This window comes from Candoia aspera, chromosome 2, assembly GCF_035149785.1.
Source record: "Candoia aspera isolate rCanAsp1 chromosome 2, rCanAsp1.hap2, whole genome shotgun sequence".
In the NCBI taxonomy this organism is placed as follows: Eukaryota; Metazoa; Chordata; class Lepidosauria; order Squamata; family Boidae; genus Candoia; species Candoia aspera.
In genome coordinates, this window is record NC_086154.1 from 158194617 (window position 1) to 158215180 (window position 20564).

The 20564-nt window shown below is 39.4% G+C and overlaps 2 protein-coding genes across 4 annotated transcripts in view; both read left to right on the forward strand.

The window, feature by feature from the left end:
• CHD1L (chromodomain helicase DNA binding protein 1 like) overlaps window positions 1–18625 on the forward strand; it is a 60434-nt gene extending 41809 nt beyond the window's left edge. For 2 of the 3 annotated variants that reach the window (XM_063294578.1, XM_063294579.1), the window contains 10 exons: window positions 2327–2441; window positions 3993–4146; window positions 4994–5159; window positions 6852–6997; window positions 8944–9107; window positions 9386–9588; window positions 10981–11079; window positions 11447–11517; window positions 11894–12008; window positions 16897–18625. In XM_063294578.1, coding sequence (XP_063150648.1) covers window positions 2327–2441; window positions 3993–4146; window positions 4994–5159; window positions 6852–6997; window positions 8944–9107; window positions 9386–9588; window positions 10981–11079; window positions 11447–11517; window positions 11894–12008; window positions 16897–17147 — 1484 coding nt within the window. In that variant the 3' untranslated portion in view covers window positions 17148–18625. Of the gene's footprint in view, window positions 1–2326; window positions 2442–3992; window positions 4147–4993; window positions 5160–6851; window positions 6998–8943; window positions 9108–9385; window positions 9589–10980; window positions 11080–11446; window positions 11518–11893; window positions 12009–12087; window positions 12689–16896 lie in introns of those variants that run through there. The other variant, XM_063294580.1, reaches the window with a different exon arrangement.
• Window positions 18626–20039: 1414 nt separating this feature from the next.
• Window positions 20040–20564, forward strand: part of VANGL1 (VANGL planar cell polarity protein 1) — a 37561-nt gene continuing 37036 nt past the window's right edge. The window contains exon 1 of the mRNA XM_063294581.1: window positions 20040–20186. The gene's annotated coding sequence lies outside the window, so the exon portion shown is untranslated. The remainder of the gene's footprint in view (window positions 20187–20564) is intronic.

Here is a 20564-nt window from a genome sequence, read left to right on the forward strand (position 1 = left end):
AAGTGAGGTTTGTGAACTTAGTGTCCTTCAAAAGGCTCAGCTGCAGCTGTGAACTTGATGATTGATTCCATTGTCTCCTGGCACTCCAACCTGCGGGGGACTGCTGTCCTTCAGTCTCATTGTGAGGAGCAGCTGTCCAGATGTGGGCAATCTCCTGACCTCCCCTTGTCCTGAGAAATTCCAAAGAACCAGTCTTACTGGTTCTTCTGTCTTTGCCACATTCATAGTCTCTGCTCTCCAGGAGACGTGTTTAGCTCGCCATGCCTTCAGCTTAAGTCAAGCTAGCCACTGTTGAAGATGATGTGTTACCTACTCTTCCCCCAACCCAGCATTTTTCTTTATTTTAGCCAGTTCAATTTACTAAATATTTGATTAGATATTTTAGTTACACTGACCACCAGGAGGCAGCATGCGACCAGTTTTGTCCTTATTGGGACTCCTCAGATGCAGGTAGCAGTTAATATCTGGCTATTCATATCTGAGGAGTCCCAGTAAGCACAAAACTGGTCACATGCTGCCTCTTGGTGATCAACATAATTGACGATTCCACATAGGATATATGCAAAAATAAATTTGGAAGTCATGTAATGAATGAATAACTTTATTATGGTCTTTGACCAGCCTTTACAATAAAATAAAATAGTTTAATTCAACAATTCGTTGTCAGGAAAAAGGAAAACAATTAAATAGTAAAACAATATATCTAATTAAAAATTTTGCGTAATTATATAGCTTGATAAAAATATTTGGCCACCAGGTATGTGAGTGTAGAATCAGCATCCCTTAAAAAGAAATAAACGTAAAATCTATCAGTATGACCCACAAATTAAGAGATGACTGGGGAGATCAAAGCACGTCTTAGGGCATCTTAAAAAGGACACCGTATGAGGACATGGGCAAGAGTTTCTACCTCCCTGGATCCACAAGGGCAAAGTCTCTGTGAATAAGGAGTCCCATGAAATCTTCCTGCCAGCAGTGGTGAAGGGAGGGCATCATAGTGGGCTCTGGAAAAGGCCCATCTATATTTGCTTAAGGAGAGATTGTATAGGTACCCTGCAGTAGAGGGTTTGTGGCTATCTAGAGTTTGACAATAGAATTCAGGAGCACTGGTAATACCATTTTGGCGATCAATGTCCCTACTTCTTTCTTTTAGTATTGATTTGGCCTTCTCCAGAGTTAGTCATGTAAAACCCAGTACACTGGGGCATGACATAATTTAACTTCTGTATTTCTCTGCTCTGAGAACTTAAGGAAAGGTGGAATGTATATACCATTCTGATAGCTTCTGGATTAGATATTAAAATTACTAAAGCAAGATGTTTGGAAAGGAGTCTTCTAGAATAGGAAAGGGGATTAAAGCTTACTTAGAACAACCAAAGTTGGTTGAAGAGGCAGACCTCTCCTATTATGAAGACACAGTAGAGAAAGAAAGGATTGCCCACAGATGCCTGATATGGACTTAACTGGACATTTGATAAAACAACCAAGAAAGTGTATGTCAGAGCAAATTACTGTAAAAAGATCAACATCATTTGATATTGAATATTAATATTAAAATATTAATATTGATATTGAATATTGATATTGATACAGTATAGTAATATACAAAAATCAGCATGCTTGCCAGATTTATTCTTCTAGGAACATGTGGAAACCTAGAGGTGTTCTGTTATATCTGTTAAATCGGGTCTCTTTATTTTGGTCGTCAACCAGCTACTCTAACAAAAAAGTCAAAATTATACAAAAACTGTGTGAGCCAGAGGAGATCAAATGGGATGGTGAGATTGTTCTTCCAAGATATTGGCATGGCTATGCTGCAGTAAAGAAAGTAATTTAAACCATTGTCAGAAAAACATATGCAACACAAGATTTGTTATCAGTGGGAATTTCCATTTAAACTAATTATTTTTACACCAGAAGGAAGAAAGGTTATTTCAGCTGAATGAAATGCAGCTTGTTGGCAGAGTTCATTAATGAAGTGTAAAAGAAGCAATTAATAAACTGCCCTTGGAACTTGGGAGAGTTGGCTCAACTATAAGCTGAAGTTAAGAATGCTGTGCCAGGCTGCAAAGCAAATGAAATTACAATGAATGTATGAACTCTTTTTGAGCATCTAGACTTGGAAGAAAAATGGATAAACTAAAATAATTAAATTAAATCAAATTATGGGTTAAAAAAACAGTGTCTGTCATTTAAATAGTACTTTATTTTCTTTGTGATTACACAATTTCCATAATAAATTCTTAAGCAATACTGTACAGGACTGTAGAAGGAATAAAATGCCTGGTTTCTTTTTATTGTAATTTATAAACTTTTATTTTCCAAGGTGGAGTTGGTATGAATCTTACAGCAGCAGATACAGTTATTTTTGTTGACAGTGATTTTAATCCACAAAATGATGTGCAAGCAACAGCAAGAGCCCACAGGATTGGCCAGAAGAAGTGAGGAAAAAATTGTGTTTGTGCATGTAAATATGTGGATTCTTCCCTAAGGGCATGTATGACAAATCCTGCTGCATTGTTGCAGCCCCTTCCCCACCCCCTAAAAAGCTCAGTTACAGCTAAGGCATTTCCCAAAGTATGGCACCAGTTATGTAACGTATATGGAAGCTGCAGGAATTGTTCAAAGTACAGTAGGCTTGAAACTGATACCCAGAAGCTATTATGACCACTCCAGATAGTAGCAGCACTTGGAAGGCACTAGGACAAGTCCCAAGCCAAGGCTGTCCACAACCAGGGTGCCCTTGGCTCTATCACAGTAGCAGGAAGAAACAAAGAAACCGTTACATACCTCCTATTATGTAAGATTTTGTACTTCTTTTCTACATTTTTCATAACACTGCTTACCAATGATCAGTATGCTTCTCCTTGAAGAAACAGTGCAACATTAGTTTTCCAGTTAAGTATTCCATACAGTGCTCTGGTTATCAGCAACAAGACTCTGTGCCACAAATTGCTTAGAAGGTTTTAATCATTCTTTTCATAAAGCCTTTGCTCCAGAAATGGACTGTTTCCAAGAAAACTGGGGGGAAAGTGCATGACAGACAGACAAAGCTATCTATTGTGATAAGCTTCAAAGTTTTAATAGCTTGCAAGGATATGTGTCTAACAAGATTACTGTTTTCAGTCATTTTACCCTTGTAAATTACTATTTTGAATCTTTTGAAAAATGTTTTTATAAACATTTCTGTAAATGGTCTCAGTTGGCCTTAAACGTATTTGTACCCATAACAGAACAATGTGTGCTGCTATGCCAATGTGTGGAGGAAATAAGAAAAGAAAATGCAGTAGCACACATGCCTGAAGATCAAGAACACAATAGAAGATCTATTCCTTTGCAATTGCTTTGTTGGCATTTGATCAGGACAGGCAACTATCAGGTTTGAGCTATAGCTTTTAGTCCTGTGCCAGTGGCATATTGGATGAGATGAGCTAAATTCAAAAACATCAGAAGGGCACCAAATTGCTAATCCTGTGTTAGAGTATTTTAGCATTTACATACATACTGTCCTAACAGCCAGGAACCACGCTGAGACAAGGAATAGGTCTCTAGTGTTTTATTACTGCTACATAAACAGAAAATCCTAACAAACTGAAGAAGTGTGGGAAAAACCCAGACATATAAACCCCAAAGACTAAGGCGGTCCCGATCTGTGTCTCTTGGAATGGCTACCTAATTCCTCAGTGCTACGCATGCGCTTTACAGCCTGGATGGGAGCCCCCTGCTCGCCATCCTTACTCATGACACATACATAAGTTGTCATCTTACAATCCAAAATACTTCAGTGTAACTGAAGTTGGAGTGCAAAAACAACTGGAGGGCCACAGAGTCCCTATCTCTGCTTTGGGGACCCTGTTGCCTCTAGTTGTTGTGGCAGTAAAAGTAGAAATCCTGCAACAATGAGACCTGAGAGGGATATTAGTATATCCTGCTGCCATCTATCTTGTGACTACAAATAATTGTATTAATTATCTTACTGTCCTTTTTTAAAGACCAGTAAAAATTATCCGCTTGATTGGGAGAGACACTGTAGAAGAAATTATCTACCGACGAGCAATATCAAAACTCCAACTAACTAATACCGTTATTGAAGGGGGACAGTTTGCACTTGGAGCACACAAAACTCAGGACATAGCGGATGTTCAGGTAAGAGAAGCCAAAAAGCCTCTATAATATGTATAACCCTGGAGATTAAATCTGGTTTTTATGTATGTTTTTTAATTCTGGAAAGTATCAAAATCCTGTGCATGAAGTATATGACATTTGGTTATCACTGATGCACACCACAAACTCTTATTTCTGAATCCTGATAGTGATTTAAAGTTGCTTAATTTCCTGTGAAGTTTCTTTTTTTCTGAACCCTGTGCATGCCTGTATAGAATAATTATTCATCTCATACTAAGCTTGGTCTTCCAGAAGAAGTTCCTTCTGTGACCTTCACTTCCTTATCCTAAAGGTGCTGTTCCTGATTATCATTACATCAGCATAACAAGGAAGTGAACTTTCCACCCTCTGGGCAGAATCCTTACTCAATTTGTTATAGGGACAAGTCATCTTCATCCTGACACGTCCTTTCTTCCTAAATTTGTTTTCTCCAGCATATTTATCTTCCGTTGCAGTAATAAGGAATGCTTTGACTTAGTCTAGAACAGTGTTTCTTAAACTTTTTTCTCTCAGGAACCCTTCCCACTTTTAAAAATTATGGAGGACCCCAAAGAACTTTCGTATTTATATTTATTGATACTTACCACATTAAAAATTAAAATTGATGCATTCACTGCCACTACCGCTTCTCACGATTGTTTGATTATATCATTTTTCAATGTAGGCTGGCAAATAGTTTTGATTTCACAGACTCCTGAGGGGGTCTTGGGGGACCCCCAGGGGTTCTTAGACTGCACTTTAAGGAACATTGGTCTAGAACAGCTTTCTAAAAGAAATGGGGAAATGCGAGTGAGATCTTTTAACTATCAGTTTTCTTTTTTTTTAAAAGCTAAATGAAATCCTGAAGTTTGGTTTGGACAAATTATTGTCATTGGAAGGGAGTACTGTCTGTGATATAGACCTGGGAAGTATCCTTGGGGAGACAAGAGAAGGAATATGGTTAATGGATCCAGTGCAGTCAATCACAGAAATAAACGAAGAGCAAACTTTGGAAAGTAAGTTGATGGGCCTAACATAAATATAAAATACAATAGGGATCCGACACATCCTCACATGGAACTCAAATTTATTTCTGAACATTAACATTACTTATGTATATGCTGTCCATATCTTTCTAGTCTCTTTGTCAAAGTTTCTTTGGGGCGTGCATATGGTGCTAAACCATAGTTGGTATTATGGCTTGCTGAATAAACTGTGGTGGTCTGGTTCACTCATAATGCTAAGCTGTAACTAGCTACATGCTGCCTGAGATCCCTGAATCATATATCGTCTCTGAATGCCTTGGGTGAGGCCACCAGAGCCCCTGTTTACATTGCCCGCTAAATTGTAATTTTTATGAAATACAAGGGGGACATCATTAAGTACATGGAGAGAAAATGTATTTGTTTAATTCAATTTAAATCAATTTTAGTTTTTATCATTACAAATTCTACAAGCCATTCCTGGCTCTAAAAAAGTTTACAGCCCATAAAAAACTCTGGCTAATAAATAACAGTGGCTGGGTTTGCACATGGCATTACAACAAAGCAAGCCATATTATAGCTCAGCACAGTGTATGAAATCCATAGTGTGTGTAGCATATGATGTATAGAAGTGGGGTGGGTGTGCCTATTGTGTATAGCAGAAGTGTAGTGTAGTGGTTGAAGTGTTGGACTGGGGCCCTAAGTTTTTATCTCCCCTTAGCCATGGATGCTCACAGAGGGATTTTGGGCCAGCCCAGCAGACTACGTTATACTGAGGAAAATTGGAAGTGGGAATGCTGTATATACCGTTACGAACTTATAGATGAAAGATGGGATGCAGAAAAAATAAAGAGTAATTAGAATGGAGTAATCTTCATGTGTCCTACTTATCCACGTTTTTTGCAACTTAACTCTTTGCTCGTATTTGAAGTGAACTGGAAATAAAGCATTTGAAATGATAGGATGCAGTCTTTTCGTATCTTAAAAAAACCATAATCTACCTGCTTCTTCCTCCCCTCCACCCCATAAAAGGGGCATTATTGGAACAAAGAAAATATACAGGCTGCCCCTGTCACTCCTAGTTTAGAACTAGAAGATAACAACATGTGCTGAGGGAGGAAAAAAAGTTGGAGGGAAATTCTGACTTCTTTACATTTTGAGTATTGAATTCTTACTTACAATTTACATATCTAAAATCTTGTCTGATTTCTGAATTTATTCAAGTAAAGGATATCAAAATATCAGATTTGGATAGAGAAGTATGTTACATTTATCAATAACTTGGGAATGCTTGAGTGACAAAACATTTTAAAATGTTTTAAACTTGGCTTCAGCATGAAACAGTGAATAATATTGCAGAAAATAGTTCCTCTGATCTGAACCCACAGATTTCTCACTCCAGAATTTGTTACATTTGTTGCCCTTAAAAACATGAAAGTTGACCAGAAAAGAGTTAATTATGATACCGAAGAATAAATTTATTTAGTATACATTTCTCTAATTAATTTTTTTTCAGGTTAATCCTGGTACAGATTTCCTGTTAAGATATAGGTGTTGAATTGCCTAATTAAAGTCCATTGTAGTGTCCCCCCCCCACGGGGTGCTAAATAAAGGGTCACAAAGGGATAATTTCATAGAAGAGGGTAACTGTAAGAAATGTTACAATCATGGAGCTAATCTTAAGTCCAAATCTCTGTCACATTGATGGTTCATTTTGTTTTTAAGGCCACATGTACATATTTGAGGGCAAAGACTATTCCAAGGAGGCTAGCCAAGATGACAAGAAGGCTTATGATCATTTGCTAGGACTTCAGAAAGTTCTCCTTGAAGACTTCAGTCAAGGAGAAAGAATTCTCAGAAATAAAGAAAATGTAAGAATGGTTCTACGTTTTGATACTTTGATTAGTGTACCAGAAAAAGTTCAATTGGAGTTTGTATGCAGACATAAGAGGAGCCTCGTGTGGCACAGAGTGGTAGGCAGCAGCATTGCAACTGAAAACTCTCCCAACAACCCGAGTTTGATCCCAGCAGAGCTGGACTCTCGGGTAGCCGGCTCAGGTCAACTCAGCCTTCCACCCTTCCAAGGTTGGTAAAACGAGTACCCAGCTTGCTGGGGAAGGTGACGACTGGGGAAGGCAATGGCAAGCCACCCCGCTATAGTCTACCAAGAAAACGTGAAAGCTGCATCCCCCCCAAAGGGTCAGACATCACTTGGTGCTTGCACTGGGGACTTTTCACCTTTCATGCAGACATAATGGGATATAATGGGATGTAGGCTGGAAAAATCATTTCTACTGTCAACTTCTACAGTATGCCCTTCAGATTAAATTTTATCCTATGTGTGGCTGGATTTATTCAGTGGTTTCTATGGATAGACTCGTCTATCCATTAATTTCTAGTCAGCACTGAATTTTAAAACCTCACAAAAAATTAGGTACTGATGAGGACTAAAATAATGGGGAAAGTTGTTGTTGTTGTTAGTTGCTGTGGAGTCATTTACGACTCATGGTGACCCTATGTATAGGGTCTATATATACAGTACTGCGCAAAAGTAAGTGTGGATAGGATTGCAGCCTCCGTCTGTCTATTAGAATACAACCAGAAAATACAGGAAATTTGTATGCAGTATTCAAAAACAGAAAAAAATCAGAAATACACACACACTTTTGCGGAAGGGGAACAGGGTGAAAAAGCTAAGATACGCTAAAGCTCACAAAGATTGGGATGAGGATCAGTAGAAAAGAATATTATGGAATGATGAATCCAAGTTTGAAATTTTGGGGTCCAATCATCGACAATATGTGAGAAGAGTTGGAGAGAGATGGGCAAATGAGTGCTTGCGGCCTTCAGTGAAAATTTAAACAAACGTAATTTTCAGAACATCTTAGCCTAAAGAGACTGAGGCTGCAATCCTATCCACACTTACCTGGGAGTAAGCCCCATTGATAGAGGTGTTTGAAAACGGTGTTATTTACCTTACTCAGAAGTAAGCCGATTGTGTTCAGCAGGAAGTAGGGGTAATCCTATCCTATCCTCACTAGAAACAAACACCTCTACCCATTGAGTATAATGAGACTTATTTCTGAGTAGACAAGCACAGGATTGGGCTCTGAGAAATAATTATATATGGTCATTATACCATTGCTAAAACAAATCTAATGGTGGCCTAAGACTTTTGCACAGTACTGTATATATACTGTATATGGGGTGTGTGTACTGTGTGTCTGTGTGTATACACAGTGTCTATATATATGTAGGGTATATGTCATGGGGAAAGTAGCAAGTTATAATTATACAGATGGATTTTCAGGCCAAATTATCTGGAATGTCTTAATTTAGTCAATGCAGGTGTGTTCTTGGGGACGCGGTGGCGCTGCGGGTTAAACCGCTGAGCTGTCGATCGGAAGGTCGGCGGTTCGAAACCGCGCGGCGGGGTGAGCTCCCGTTGCTCGTCCCAGCTTCTGCACACCAAGCAGTTCGAAAACATGCAAATGTGAGTAGATTAATTGGTACCGCTTCGGCGGGAAGGTAACGGCGTTCCGTGAGTCATGCTGGCCACATGACCCGGAAGTGTCCTATGGACAACGCCGGCTCCAAGGCTTTGAAACGGAGATGAGCACCGCCCCCTAGAGTCGGACACGACTGGACTTTACGTCAAGGGAAACCTTTACCTTTACTAGGTGTGTTCTTGCTGACTTTTGATAAAGTCCCTGTAAAGTTGACAAGAAGACCCTCTGCTGTGTTCGATGAAGGGGGATATATATAGAAGCAATTTGAGATCAAAAAAGAGATTGTAACCCATAAATTGTTTTTGTAGGTTCTTCTCATGACTGTTCATATGGGACCTAGTACAAAAAGGCGTAAACTGAGCCCAGAAGAACTGGAAGTTCGGCAGAGAAAACTGCAGGAGGCAGCAGCAAAGAGGGCCAGGCTCAGAGAAGAAAAGAGGCAGAGGGCAGCAGAGACTGAACAGCAGAAAAAGTAAGTTTAATGCATGCTTTGCTCCCTCAGCAATTGACCCCATTCTACTTTGCTTCAGTGAAATAGCATTTGGAAACTAGCATGCTGTTACTAGCAGCCGTTCCTTTCTCTGTACTCTATTTGTTTGGAATTTCTGTAGAATATGGGCTCCTTTCATACTACTGTTGCAGTGGTGCTGAAGCAGGCTTGAACCCAGCTGATGTTTAAGGTTTTTTGTTACAACAAAACTCTGCATTGTTTATACAAAATAAAGGGAAATATTTTTTTATTTAATTCAGGATAGCCTTGTGGGAAGCCAATCACTATCAGTCTTGCTGCCTTGGGTCAGAAGAAAGCAGTGAGGAGGAAGAGGAAGTACAGGAAAAGAGTCAGCTGGATTTAGAATGTACAGACCCTGAAGTGACGTCTATTAAGTATATTATGGGTGATGTTACCCACCCTATAGTAGAAGATGAAGATGCCATAATTGTCCACACTGTAGGTAGGTTAAGTAAATGTTAGGATAAAGGCCTATATTTTGTGCAGTAAGTAACTGGATTTCTTTGCATGTATAGCTCCACAAACATATTCTTATTTATTATTTGCTTTATTGAGAGAGAAAGCCGCAGGTGGAATCAGGCATAATTTCCCTCTATTCATACCCAGTAGGAGAAGAGCTCTAGAAGTTTGGAAACTTCTGTTAATAGAATTTTAGCTTGATGTAAAAAATGTGGAATTTATACAGCCATTTTTCTGCAGCTGTCGACTACTCTAGCCTGCTGCTGTTCAGAAGACATGTTGCATTAGCTCCCATATCCACCTCATGGCTAGCTGGAGATTTTGAGAGCTGTAGTATCGTCACATCTAGAGGACATCAGTTTAAGCAAAGCAGCTGTATAACATGTCATGATTTATCTCACACAGTTGGGTGGACTGTTAATTACAATAAAGTATATCCATCCTGAACAGCTAGCAGTTGGCTGTATGATCTGGCTGGACATCACTGGATACTACAGAATATGGAATTTGGTGGACACCTTCCATTTAAAAGCTCCATGGAATTCCAAAACATGGAAATACAAATATGAAAACATTGATTAACTAATTTACATTTTAAGCTAACAGATTTCCCCCTCTTAATTAAATGTTGGTATAGATCAGGTCTGCAGAATTGGGGGAAGGGGAGGAGGTTAATTGTCCCCATGACACAGTCTTGATCCAGATTGGGTGGTGGCCACAATTTTATTTTTAAAAAAACATTACTATGGTTGGAATGCCAAATACACAGTTTGAGCATAGCCCTATGACTATGGGTAAATTCCACATTTTTCCTACTTTTAAAATCAAATGACTTACATTTAATTAGATAGGACTAGGACATTCTTTAATTCATACATACCTTATTTTTCAACCCAAACTAGAATAATTTATAAAAAAGATAATCACTATTGTCACAGTCTAGAAAATATATACAAAAGGAAAAATATGGGAGAGAAAATACAAACTAAAATATTCAGATACTGTGTATCAAATAGACAGAATGTATAATGATCAGCTACAGTGCAGACAGAATACAGTACTGTAATGGAGCCAGAACTGGGGATTGACTTACCAAACCTAATTGAAATGAAGGCAACTGAAAAATCTAAAATTACTGTGTTGTCAGCTTAGCCAGTAGAATGGTTCTGCTTCCTATCTTCCTTCCTCACTCTGAATGGAATGGGGACTGTAACAGTTAACTTGACTGCATTTGTTGTTGCAATCTCCAGGAAGACCAAGAAGATTCAATTCTGAAAATACAGCTCTTGGAAGGCTATTTCAAAGAAGCCATCCTTTGTGGATAGTTTTCCTTAACTTTAAATGAAACTTCTTAACATACAGTTCTTTGCTTCAGATGATTCTGGCCACTGGGGAAGAGGTGGTTTATTCACAGCTCTGGGGAATCGTTCTGACAAACCAAAGAAAATATATGAGCTGGCAGGAAAGATGAAAGGTAAATCACTTTTCCATTATTTTAGAAGGGGACAGCCAGCTCTGCAAACCTAAGACATCCAAAGGCTGAGTTGCCACCCCTCATTCAAATATTAATCCCAGCCAGTCTTTTTCCTTTTACACAGGAATGAGTTTAAAAGAAGCACACAATCCCTGCCAATAAATAATGCTGCAGGGAACTACTTTCCCCTGCCTGCTGTTCTCTTTACAGTACCATCTAAGGCAAGCCATAACAATGCTAAACATTATGAGAAAGAACACAACAGTTTGTTCTTCGTTGGAGTTCTTCAACCGTTCAGTAAAAATTGTCCTCAATTTAAAGCTAAATAGGACTAAACGTTTTCCACTCCTGTTAATTGTTTTTGTAGACCTGACATTAGGAGGAACTCTCTTATTCTGCATTGACGATAAGGAATCCAGGAATAAAGGAACGGATTTGGTAACTACACAAAAGTGTTTTTCTTTAAGTAATTCTAAATTGTATTCTGTGCAGATAGGAACCCAATAAAATATATACTTGGATATCAGTAACAGCTACAGAATAGATGTAAAACAGTTTGCATCTTGCTAAGCAGCATGCATGGAAACTACTGTTATTGATTTATAGCAATCCTAGCTAGGTTGTCTGTCTTTCTGTCTTTCTTTCACTTACATTTCTAAGTAACCACACACAGAAGGAAAAACAGTAAAAATTAAAATATCAGGATGAATTCAAAGTTCAAAAGACAGCATTTGTAAAAAAGGAGAATGGTTTTTTCTCGCCAATCCATTCTGTTTATTTGATTTACTCACTATTCAAACTAATTTCTTCCTAGCTGGCCCTTATTGTAGCACAGCACCGGGACCATTCAAACAACTTGTCTGGAATTAAGCTCCCTGCATTAGAAGAGGGATTAAAGAAAATTTATCGAGCAGCCAAGAAAAAAAATGGTAAGCTTGCCTGTCTCAGGGATTTCAAAATGGAAGAAATATGATATTTCTCTAAATACAAAATTTTGAATTTTGACAGGGGTGAAAGATGTTGTAAAGGAACAGGTTGGGGAAGATTGCTTTATAGCACAGGAACAAAATCTGCTTCCACCTAGGACTGAGCTGATGGAACCACTATGCCCTTGCTACCAAATGCCAGTACCCTGATATGCTGTCAAATGGCAGTGACAACAGAGAAAAAGTGAGGGGAAAGGAAAAAGGCTGAACATGTCAGCTGATGGCAAGCAACTGCAATATGAGCCTGGAAATAGTAGAAACCAGTAAGCCTAGAGCCCTAACCTTCTCTCCCACCACCATTCCTGCTCTTCCATGCCCTGTTCACACTTCATCATTAAGACAGAATTCATTACTGAACAGGTTTCATGGGGAATGAGGTAGCATTTTAACATCTGTAGCATCTGGAGAATTCTTCTAGAAAATCCACCTCATATAGAATTAATTAGAAAAGGTTTCCAAGCATTGTAGTTTAAAGTTTCTCAATTGCTTTGAGAAAGAAGGATAACCTATAGTTTCAGGATGTTACCTGGATCAAGCTGTGCCTCACCAATCTTGTACTGCTTCTTTCTTGCTTCTATGAACTATAGATAAAACATAGACATTAAAATGGCATGATTGTTCTTTTTCTTTCTGGTTTCAGGTCTTTTGCTTGAAAAACTGTATTACAACGGTACTTCCTACAAAGTACCTAAGTTCCTAAGATTTTTTGGTTTATAAGCGAGGGATTTTCAGCCTTGACAGTAAATCTAGGAATAATCATCATAACATTTTACACAGCATATGTGTAAAATTGCACAATACAGAGTCTATACTGCAAGTTTGATACTCATTAGCCTATCCTCACTTAATGGAGGGGGTGGAAAAATACTTTTGAGTTTTTTAAAAAAAGGTTTCAGTCAAATAATAAGGAATTTCTGAAGATGTTTCCTTCACGGTCACCTGATTATATTATATTCAGGAAAGTTAGAAGGTAATTCAGAAATGATTGATATGTAGCTTCTCTTTATAATATATGTTCAATAACTTCGAACAAAGAATAATTTTGAAAGTTATTGCAAGTACCCTTTTCGTCAAGCATTCACATAGGTGCAAGATTTCTCCTCCAAAAGAAGTGTACTTACCTCCATTAATGGAAGGACAACAGAAAGGGAGACTTCATTGTCCATTTAAGTCCTTGGGATCAAGATCTAGAAAAGAGGGAAACATCTCTTGTGTATTTTTACAACAAATGCTAATTGTACAATTTGTTATGTATCTAAAATGAGAGGTGTAAGGTTCTGCACCTAAGTAAGAAAAACCAGATGCACAGGTGTGTGAGGATCATGGGGTCAGATATCTCAATAGCAAGAAATCTCACTGCAAGCCATTCAGGTCTCAGGAAAGAATTTCTTTATTAAGATACAGTCCCTGTCCATTCAAAGACTCGAGTGAAACAAATTCCCTGGATCCCTCCCCTTTAGCTTATTCTGGTTCCCACCTTTTGTTTGAAATTGAAGATTGATAACTGCTTTCAGTTACAACTTCATTCCCGGCTGTATTCCTCAGGTTGGTGTCAGTTTTCAGTTACAGCGATAGCCAAAACAATTGAGTCTCATCTCAGCTGTGTAGGTTGGTGCTGTCTCTGTTCTCAGCAGCAATCAATCCATCCCCTCCCTTTTTAACAATTCATGACAGAGGAGAAGAACCAGAAATATTTTATGGTTTCTGGGACAAGCCTCTGACAAGCTGCAAGATAGGCTCAGCAGTAATACTTGTGGGAAATATTTTTGTCCTGGTAGATCACAGATTAAGTATGAGCCAGCAGTGTTCTGCAGCTGCCAAAAGAGCCAATACAATCTCGGGTATTGTGTTGAGATCACAGGAAGTTATCATTCTGCTCTGATCTGTACTAGTCAGACCATACCTGGAATACTATGCCCAGTTCTGGTTGCCAGAAGGATGCTGAGAAACTAGAAAGAGTGCAGGCAAGAGCAACAAAGGTGGTGAGGGCAGGGCCAGCTTTAGGCTAAGGCTGAATAGGCTCTGGCCTAGGGCGCCAAAGTTTAGGGGGTGCCAACATTGCCCCTCCTTCTGAATCATTCTAAAAATTCAAATCTTTGAATCAGCAGGAGGTAGCTGATAAGGTAACCATCAGTCAGTATGGCCTAGGAGCTCCATATACACTTGAGCCAGCACTGGGTGAGGGACTTGAAGGCTAAATCCTGAGAAGAATGGTTAAAATGATTATGTTTAGCTTAAAGAAGAGAAGGCTAAGGAGAGACATGATAACAGTCTTTCAGTACTTGAAGGGCTATCACAGAGAATGTGGATTTATTCATAATGCCCAAGAGCAGGACAAGAACCAATGGGTGGAAGGTTTACAGAGAGAGATCCAAACTCTAAAGGAGGAGGAATTTTCTGACTATGAAAGTTATTAAACGGTGGGACAGTCTGCCTTCTGGAGTCACGGCTACTTTATCACTGCAGGTTTTCAAGCAGAGGATACACAGCCATTTGTTTGATATGATCTGAGGATTCCTGCCTTGGGCAAGGGTTGGACTAGAAGATCTCCAAGGGCTCTTCCAACTAATTCGATAGCAAGGATATAACTTCATAGGATCAATGAAGTGATCCTATGAAGTTATATCCTTGCTATCGAATTTATTCAGAAAGACAAGTGGGGAATGCATGTAAATTGTATTCATATTTAACTAGAGTTCCAGCCAGCATTCATGAGAAATAGGATAGGCAACTTGGAGCTCACAACCAGAGCAAGCAGAAAGGAACAGGGGGATTGGGTAAAGGGAGAAATAAGTGTCCTCAGACCCTTCCTGAAGACTAGAACAATCATAGTGATCTGCCAAGTGTGTGCTTCCTTTCAAAGGAGTTTACTAATTAAGCTGGTGGCAGGTACAGGGGGTGGAGAGGGGAATAGATCTACATGGAGATGGTTGTTATAGACCACTCCTCCCACATTTGGACTGTTTTAGATTCTTCACCACTTGGATTCTTCATGTTTTATTTATATTTATATTATTTTTTACTGTATTTTACTTTTTGTATTTACTGTGGTGGTTTTAATCGATTGTTGTAAACCGCCCAGAGTCCTCCGACGGGAGGAGATGGGCAGGGATAAATTAGATAAATAAATAAATATAAATAAATAAATAAAGCTCCATAGCTGAAGACAAAAGAAATAGAAACCAGACTTTCTATCAGTTTCACCTATCAGGGAAGGTGAAAAGCATACAGATATTGCCTGGAGAGCTTTCTATAAGGACAAAAAAAAAAAAAGACCTCTGAGGAGGAGAGGGTGCAAGAAGTCTAGGAGCAGATGAGGTCAGGGGAGGATCCAAGGTGTAGAAAGCCTCTAATAGTAGGGAGTTCTTGGAGACGTGGCAAGAAAGAGCAGAAATTATACTGGAGTTAATAGACTTAACATGGAAACATTAATGGCGACTATCCTTAAATCTGTTAAATTCTCCAATAGATTCTGAGCCCCATGTTTAGCAGTGGTGGTCAATGGGGGCGCTGCAATGGCTGTAACTTCGGGGACCAGTTACAAGTCCATTTTTCAGCACTGTCGTAACTTTGAACGGTTGCTGAACGAATGTTCGTAAGTTGAGGACTTCCTGTTTTATGTTGGAAATGAAGATAACGGGAGAAAAAGTTGAGAGAAATTAGTCATGCAGTTTAGATTTAGGAAGGCAGATTTCAGTAAATTCATATGAGAGGCAACATATCATAGCTCAAAATCCTAAAGTTATAAAAAAAAATAATAAAGGGAATGAGAGATTGAGAAAAATGAGATACTGAAAAGGCCCAACTGATCCTTGTGTAGGAAAAATGGGAAAAGCTTTAAGAGGTCTTTATGGATGAACAGCAAGCTGACAAGCTAAGAAAGGGGATGATTAAAGAGGAGTACAACTGGTAGCTAAAGCCTGTACAGATGGAGTCAGGAAGGCCAAAATTGAGACTGAGTTGTGCCTGGCAAGGAGTATAAAATATAATAAGTTTTGTGCCAGATATATCCAAAGTAAAGGAAGAGTCAAGTAGGCTGTTGATTTATTGTACAGGGAAACTGGGGGAGTAATAACAAGGAATATGGGGTAGATTCTACTTTTAGATGGATTCACAATTGGCACCCAAAGTGTATTTACTGGGCAGGTATTGTGTGAAGTGCCACAGGGTTTTGTCCTGGGCCCTGCAATATTCTTTTTATCAGTGACTCGGATGACAGAATTGAGGGGACACTTACATAGTCTGTAGATGGCACAAAACTGGGCAGGGTGGCTAATATTTCAAATGTAAGAAGACCCAAGAAGATCTAGACAGATTTCAATAGAAGAGTCTCCCCCAATGCTGGAACAGCCCATTTGTTGTTTTCTAAATACATTTTAAGGATGGGGTAAGAATAGGTGGTATGACAAATTCAAACTGCTCCCGTTCCCATCCTTAAAAGAACAAGCCCCCCCCCCAAAAAAAACAGGCCATAATTATACTGCTGAAATTTAATCATTTTGGTGTTAAATTTCATCAGGGAAATCTCAAGTGCTGGGGTACTACATGTTACCACACCTTGGTTTTTACTGACTATTCAGTTGGAATAGATAATAGGGAGGAAAATGTCAAAAATTCTGCTGCTGTCCACATTAGAAGAAGAGATTTTAAAAGAACATTTGCCCCCGTTACAGTTTACATGATAACAAAATGGGCTTCCAAGTGCTTCTCTTCATATGATCTAATGTAAGATACAATTTTGTTTATAACTTCCGAGTTTGTTTTTTCTACACTAATACATTTTTATTAGAACTGCATAATGGAAATTTTCTCTCCTTATTCTCCACCACAGCAAGCATTCACCTTCCTCGCATTGGTTATTCAACTAAAGGCTTTAATTGGTACGGAACAGAACGCCTCATTCGCAAATACTTGGGATCCAGAGGAATTCCCACATTTGTGTATCCTTACACATCATACGTTGCTCGAAATAGTGGTTGTATCTGTATTCTTTCCCAGGGAATTAAGATTTTCCAAGAACCAGATTACAGTGCTTTGATAATTAATTGCCTTTACTTTTTCTTCATTAAATCCCTTGCCTAATAGTTTCGGAAACCAGGCAAAGATGTATATTGAAACAATGGAACTTCTGAGTGAAGATCTAGGAGACTTACTGAGACATGAAGAACTGGGTATTTTGCTGATACAGAAAATCCAGATTGATTCCTTTCCCCTTTAGGTCATATATTTCTTCATGCAAAAACATGAGTCGCATTTCAACTTGGAGATCTGGAAGAACTGTGTGTGACGGTTCTTTTAATTGGTTTGAAGGAAAGGCTTTTGAAGTCAGTCCTATAAATGTTAATTACAGTTGAGCAAATGTATTCACAGCAGGCTTGTCTGGTTCAATTTTTTTTCTGCATTTCTGGTGAGAGCAAACACTCAGGAGGCAAAATAATGGAGCTTATAACTAAAATTGTACTTTAAAAATTCAAGCTATTGGGTAACATGGTTGCCATGCCCTTTGAACATGGACCTATTCATCTGTCTGGGAACAGGAACACTATGTGATTTTACATAGTTGATACATTCCCAGAGACATTCCTGGAAGATAGTTGTCTTCTTGAGTGTAAAAAGAGAACATGGAAGCCCTTCCTCCCAAATCACCTGATTCTTTTTTTTAACATGGGAATTGTCAAAGGCCATCCCACAATCTTTGCTAAGAAACAAACTCTAGTGAAGATTTTGGGATTGTGCCCTGCCCTCATATTTGCAAAAACAAAAAAAAAAGTATAATGTTAGGTGATGCTTATTCTCAAATTAGTGGAAGCGACTCCGTGACAGGCACTGGATATAATGGGGTATCTTACTACTTGAGTTAAAGTAATAACTTCCGGCAATTCCTTAACTTTTTTCTTCAGATACTACTTTCCAAGAAAGCATCATCATCACAAGAATCCACAGTAGCAACACTACAACCTTAAAGATTTTCAATTATTAAGCAGAAATTGCCATTTTCAGGGGATAAGCACATCTACAGCACGCTAATTTTCATGCAGTTTTCTTAATTTTTGTTTTTAAGTAGAATTGTATTTTATAGTTCTGGGTACTTTCTATATTAATGGGGCCAGTTCTGCTTTAGAAAGAATATCCAAAGCTTCAGGGATGATCTGAAAAAGTGAGTTAAGTGAAACTTGATAAAAAAGAGTGATTGCACAATAAAAGAATTATCTGAAAGCACTGTAGAAGCATTTAGATGAATTGCGGAGCCTTTCAGTTTTACTACTTGATTATATGGGGCTATTAGTTCAGGGTTTTTTAAACTCTTCAGATCATTTGAAATGGAGAGAATATATTTAACATATTTTAAATAAACAGTATACATTGTCTTGGGTTACAAGTGATACTTGGAGGGGCAGTGTTGTAGTTTACAGAATAAGCATTATTTCTAAAGGCTAATTAAAATGCTGTGGACGCAGCTGTTGCAATATTTGTAAGCACCTATCTGCTAAATGGTGCCAATTATGTGGATGTTCTTTTTCCCAACAGCAAGAAGACAGTAAGTGGTGCAATCAAACCTATGTTTGTTTGCATCCAAGATTACTAGGCAGTAGACATAAACATCTATCCACTGAAGATGGCACTGATAGGGAAGGTTTTTATTATTCCACACGAATCCGGAGACCTATTTAGAAAGTACAAGTTTATTTCAAGATGCTTTTCTTTCTCTTCCTTCCAACCACCAGAGAAAAGGAAGTAGCTGGTCTTATTGCCTGAGGGAGAACTGCGTCTGACTTGAATATGATCCAGGGTGGAAGGAAAAAGTGGAAAAACCTAGAACAAGGTGATAAAGGCTAAACATGCATCCAGATGGAGACTATACAGCCATCTACTCAAGATGCTTTGATTTGAATTCCTGCACTAAACAAGGCCCCTTCCAGCTCTTAGATTGTATGAAAGAATGAGTTAGCAAGCATGTAAGGCAGCAAAGGGTGGCATGTACTAGTGGCAGAACGTATTAGTAATGGTCTTTGATTTACGTGTAATGCCACGCAATTTTGCTATCTGAAAATCAATATAATGTTGATCTCCAAGAGAGATCGATACAACCATAAATATGTATCCACCAAAGAGGCTATGAAACAGAAGTGCCAAGGGGCATACTAACCTTCCTTGTCTGTATTACTGTAGAGCAGAGATGCTAAAATTCTTACAAGCCACCACTTGTGCCCATATGGAGTGGAGGAGACAAACAATTGCTCATGAAATAGTACAGTATCAATTTTTCACGTTTGGTTTCTAAGTACACTGGCCTCAAGCTATACTGTGATTTGAAATTCCAGATTTGAAAATTTTATTGTGACAGCTTTTTACATGTAGTAATTTTTTCTGAGAGTTAAGAGTGGTTTTGTATGGATTCCAAGTTTTAAGTCATGCAAAATCTGCTCATTTTTTACCAGTTTCATGATGGTGAGGGTGCACTCCATGCTAACAGATCTGATTTATTACTTGATGGTGGTTTGGGGAGGATCCCATGTAAAAATCATAAAGGAGAATCCGTTTTTGAAATGAAATGAAAGCTTATACCTTTTGATAAAATTAGTTGTAAAAAGTGCTCCCTGACTCCTGATTTTTTTTGGGGGGGGGCATTGTAGACTAATGAGGCTCTCCTCCAACCTAGGTGTTACAGAAATTCACTGTACTGAGTTGCTGTAGTGAATACGAAATTGGAAAAAGGAGTACTAGGTACACTGCTCTGACATTCTGGAGAAAAGACGAAATATATATAAAGGTCATACAATATGTGTCACCCCAGCCGCTAACGTATATGGCGGGTCTGCATCACTGTTTTATGCCCGACCTTTCAGTCACGGCTGCCACATCTGGGCTACAAAGCTTTACGCGACCACAAGATGGCAGCCAAGGGTTATTTTTCCATATCGCTGTCCTGCTAATTGGCGGTCGCTCAGAAGGTAGCAAGTCAAACGCGTGATCCTACCTGTTACCTTCCTCAGAAGAAGAGCGAGACTACCGCTGTAGACGGCCCTTATTTAATTTGTGAATGGCTGGAATCTTCTACCTTCGGATTCGAGAGTCTGTATCCCCCTTTGAACTGCGGCGGCTTGCCCTACAGCTGAACAGGTAGGAGGGCGCCAGGATGGGCCGGGCCGGGGTAGTTTCGGCGTAGGTGGGGCGTGCCGCCGTCTCGGCCACAGGAAGCGGGAAGTGGCGAGGAGAAGCTGGGGAGGCGATGGGGACTTACCGCTAGTTGGGTTGCTCGCCCACATGCGTCCACCAGAGGCTGCCGAGAGGACCGCGGGGTGGCAGAGGTTAGTTTCCTCCTTGCCGGCTGGTTGCTGTTCGGGAACCTCGACGCCGCCCGCAGCTCCCGGGAGCGCGGCGTCTGGCCCTTTCCCGCTTCTGTCTTCGCCGAGAGAGCCGGAGGCGCTTCAGCTCTGCCCCGGGTGGCCCTGTCGCTGGGCTCCTTGGGATGGCTTTGCCCCTTTCGCTGCCTCTTGG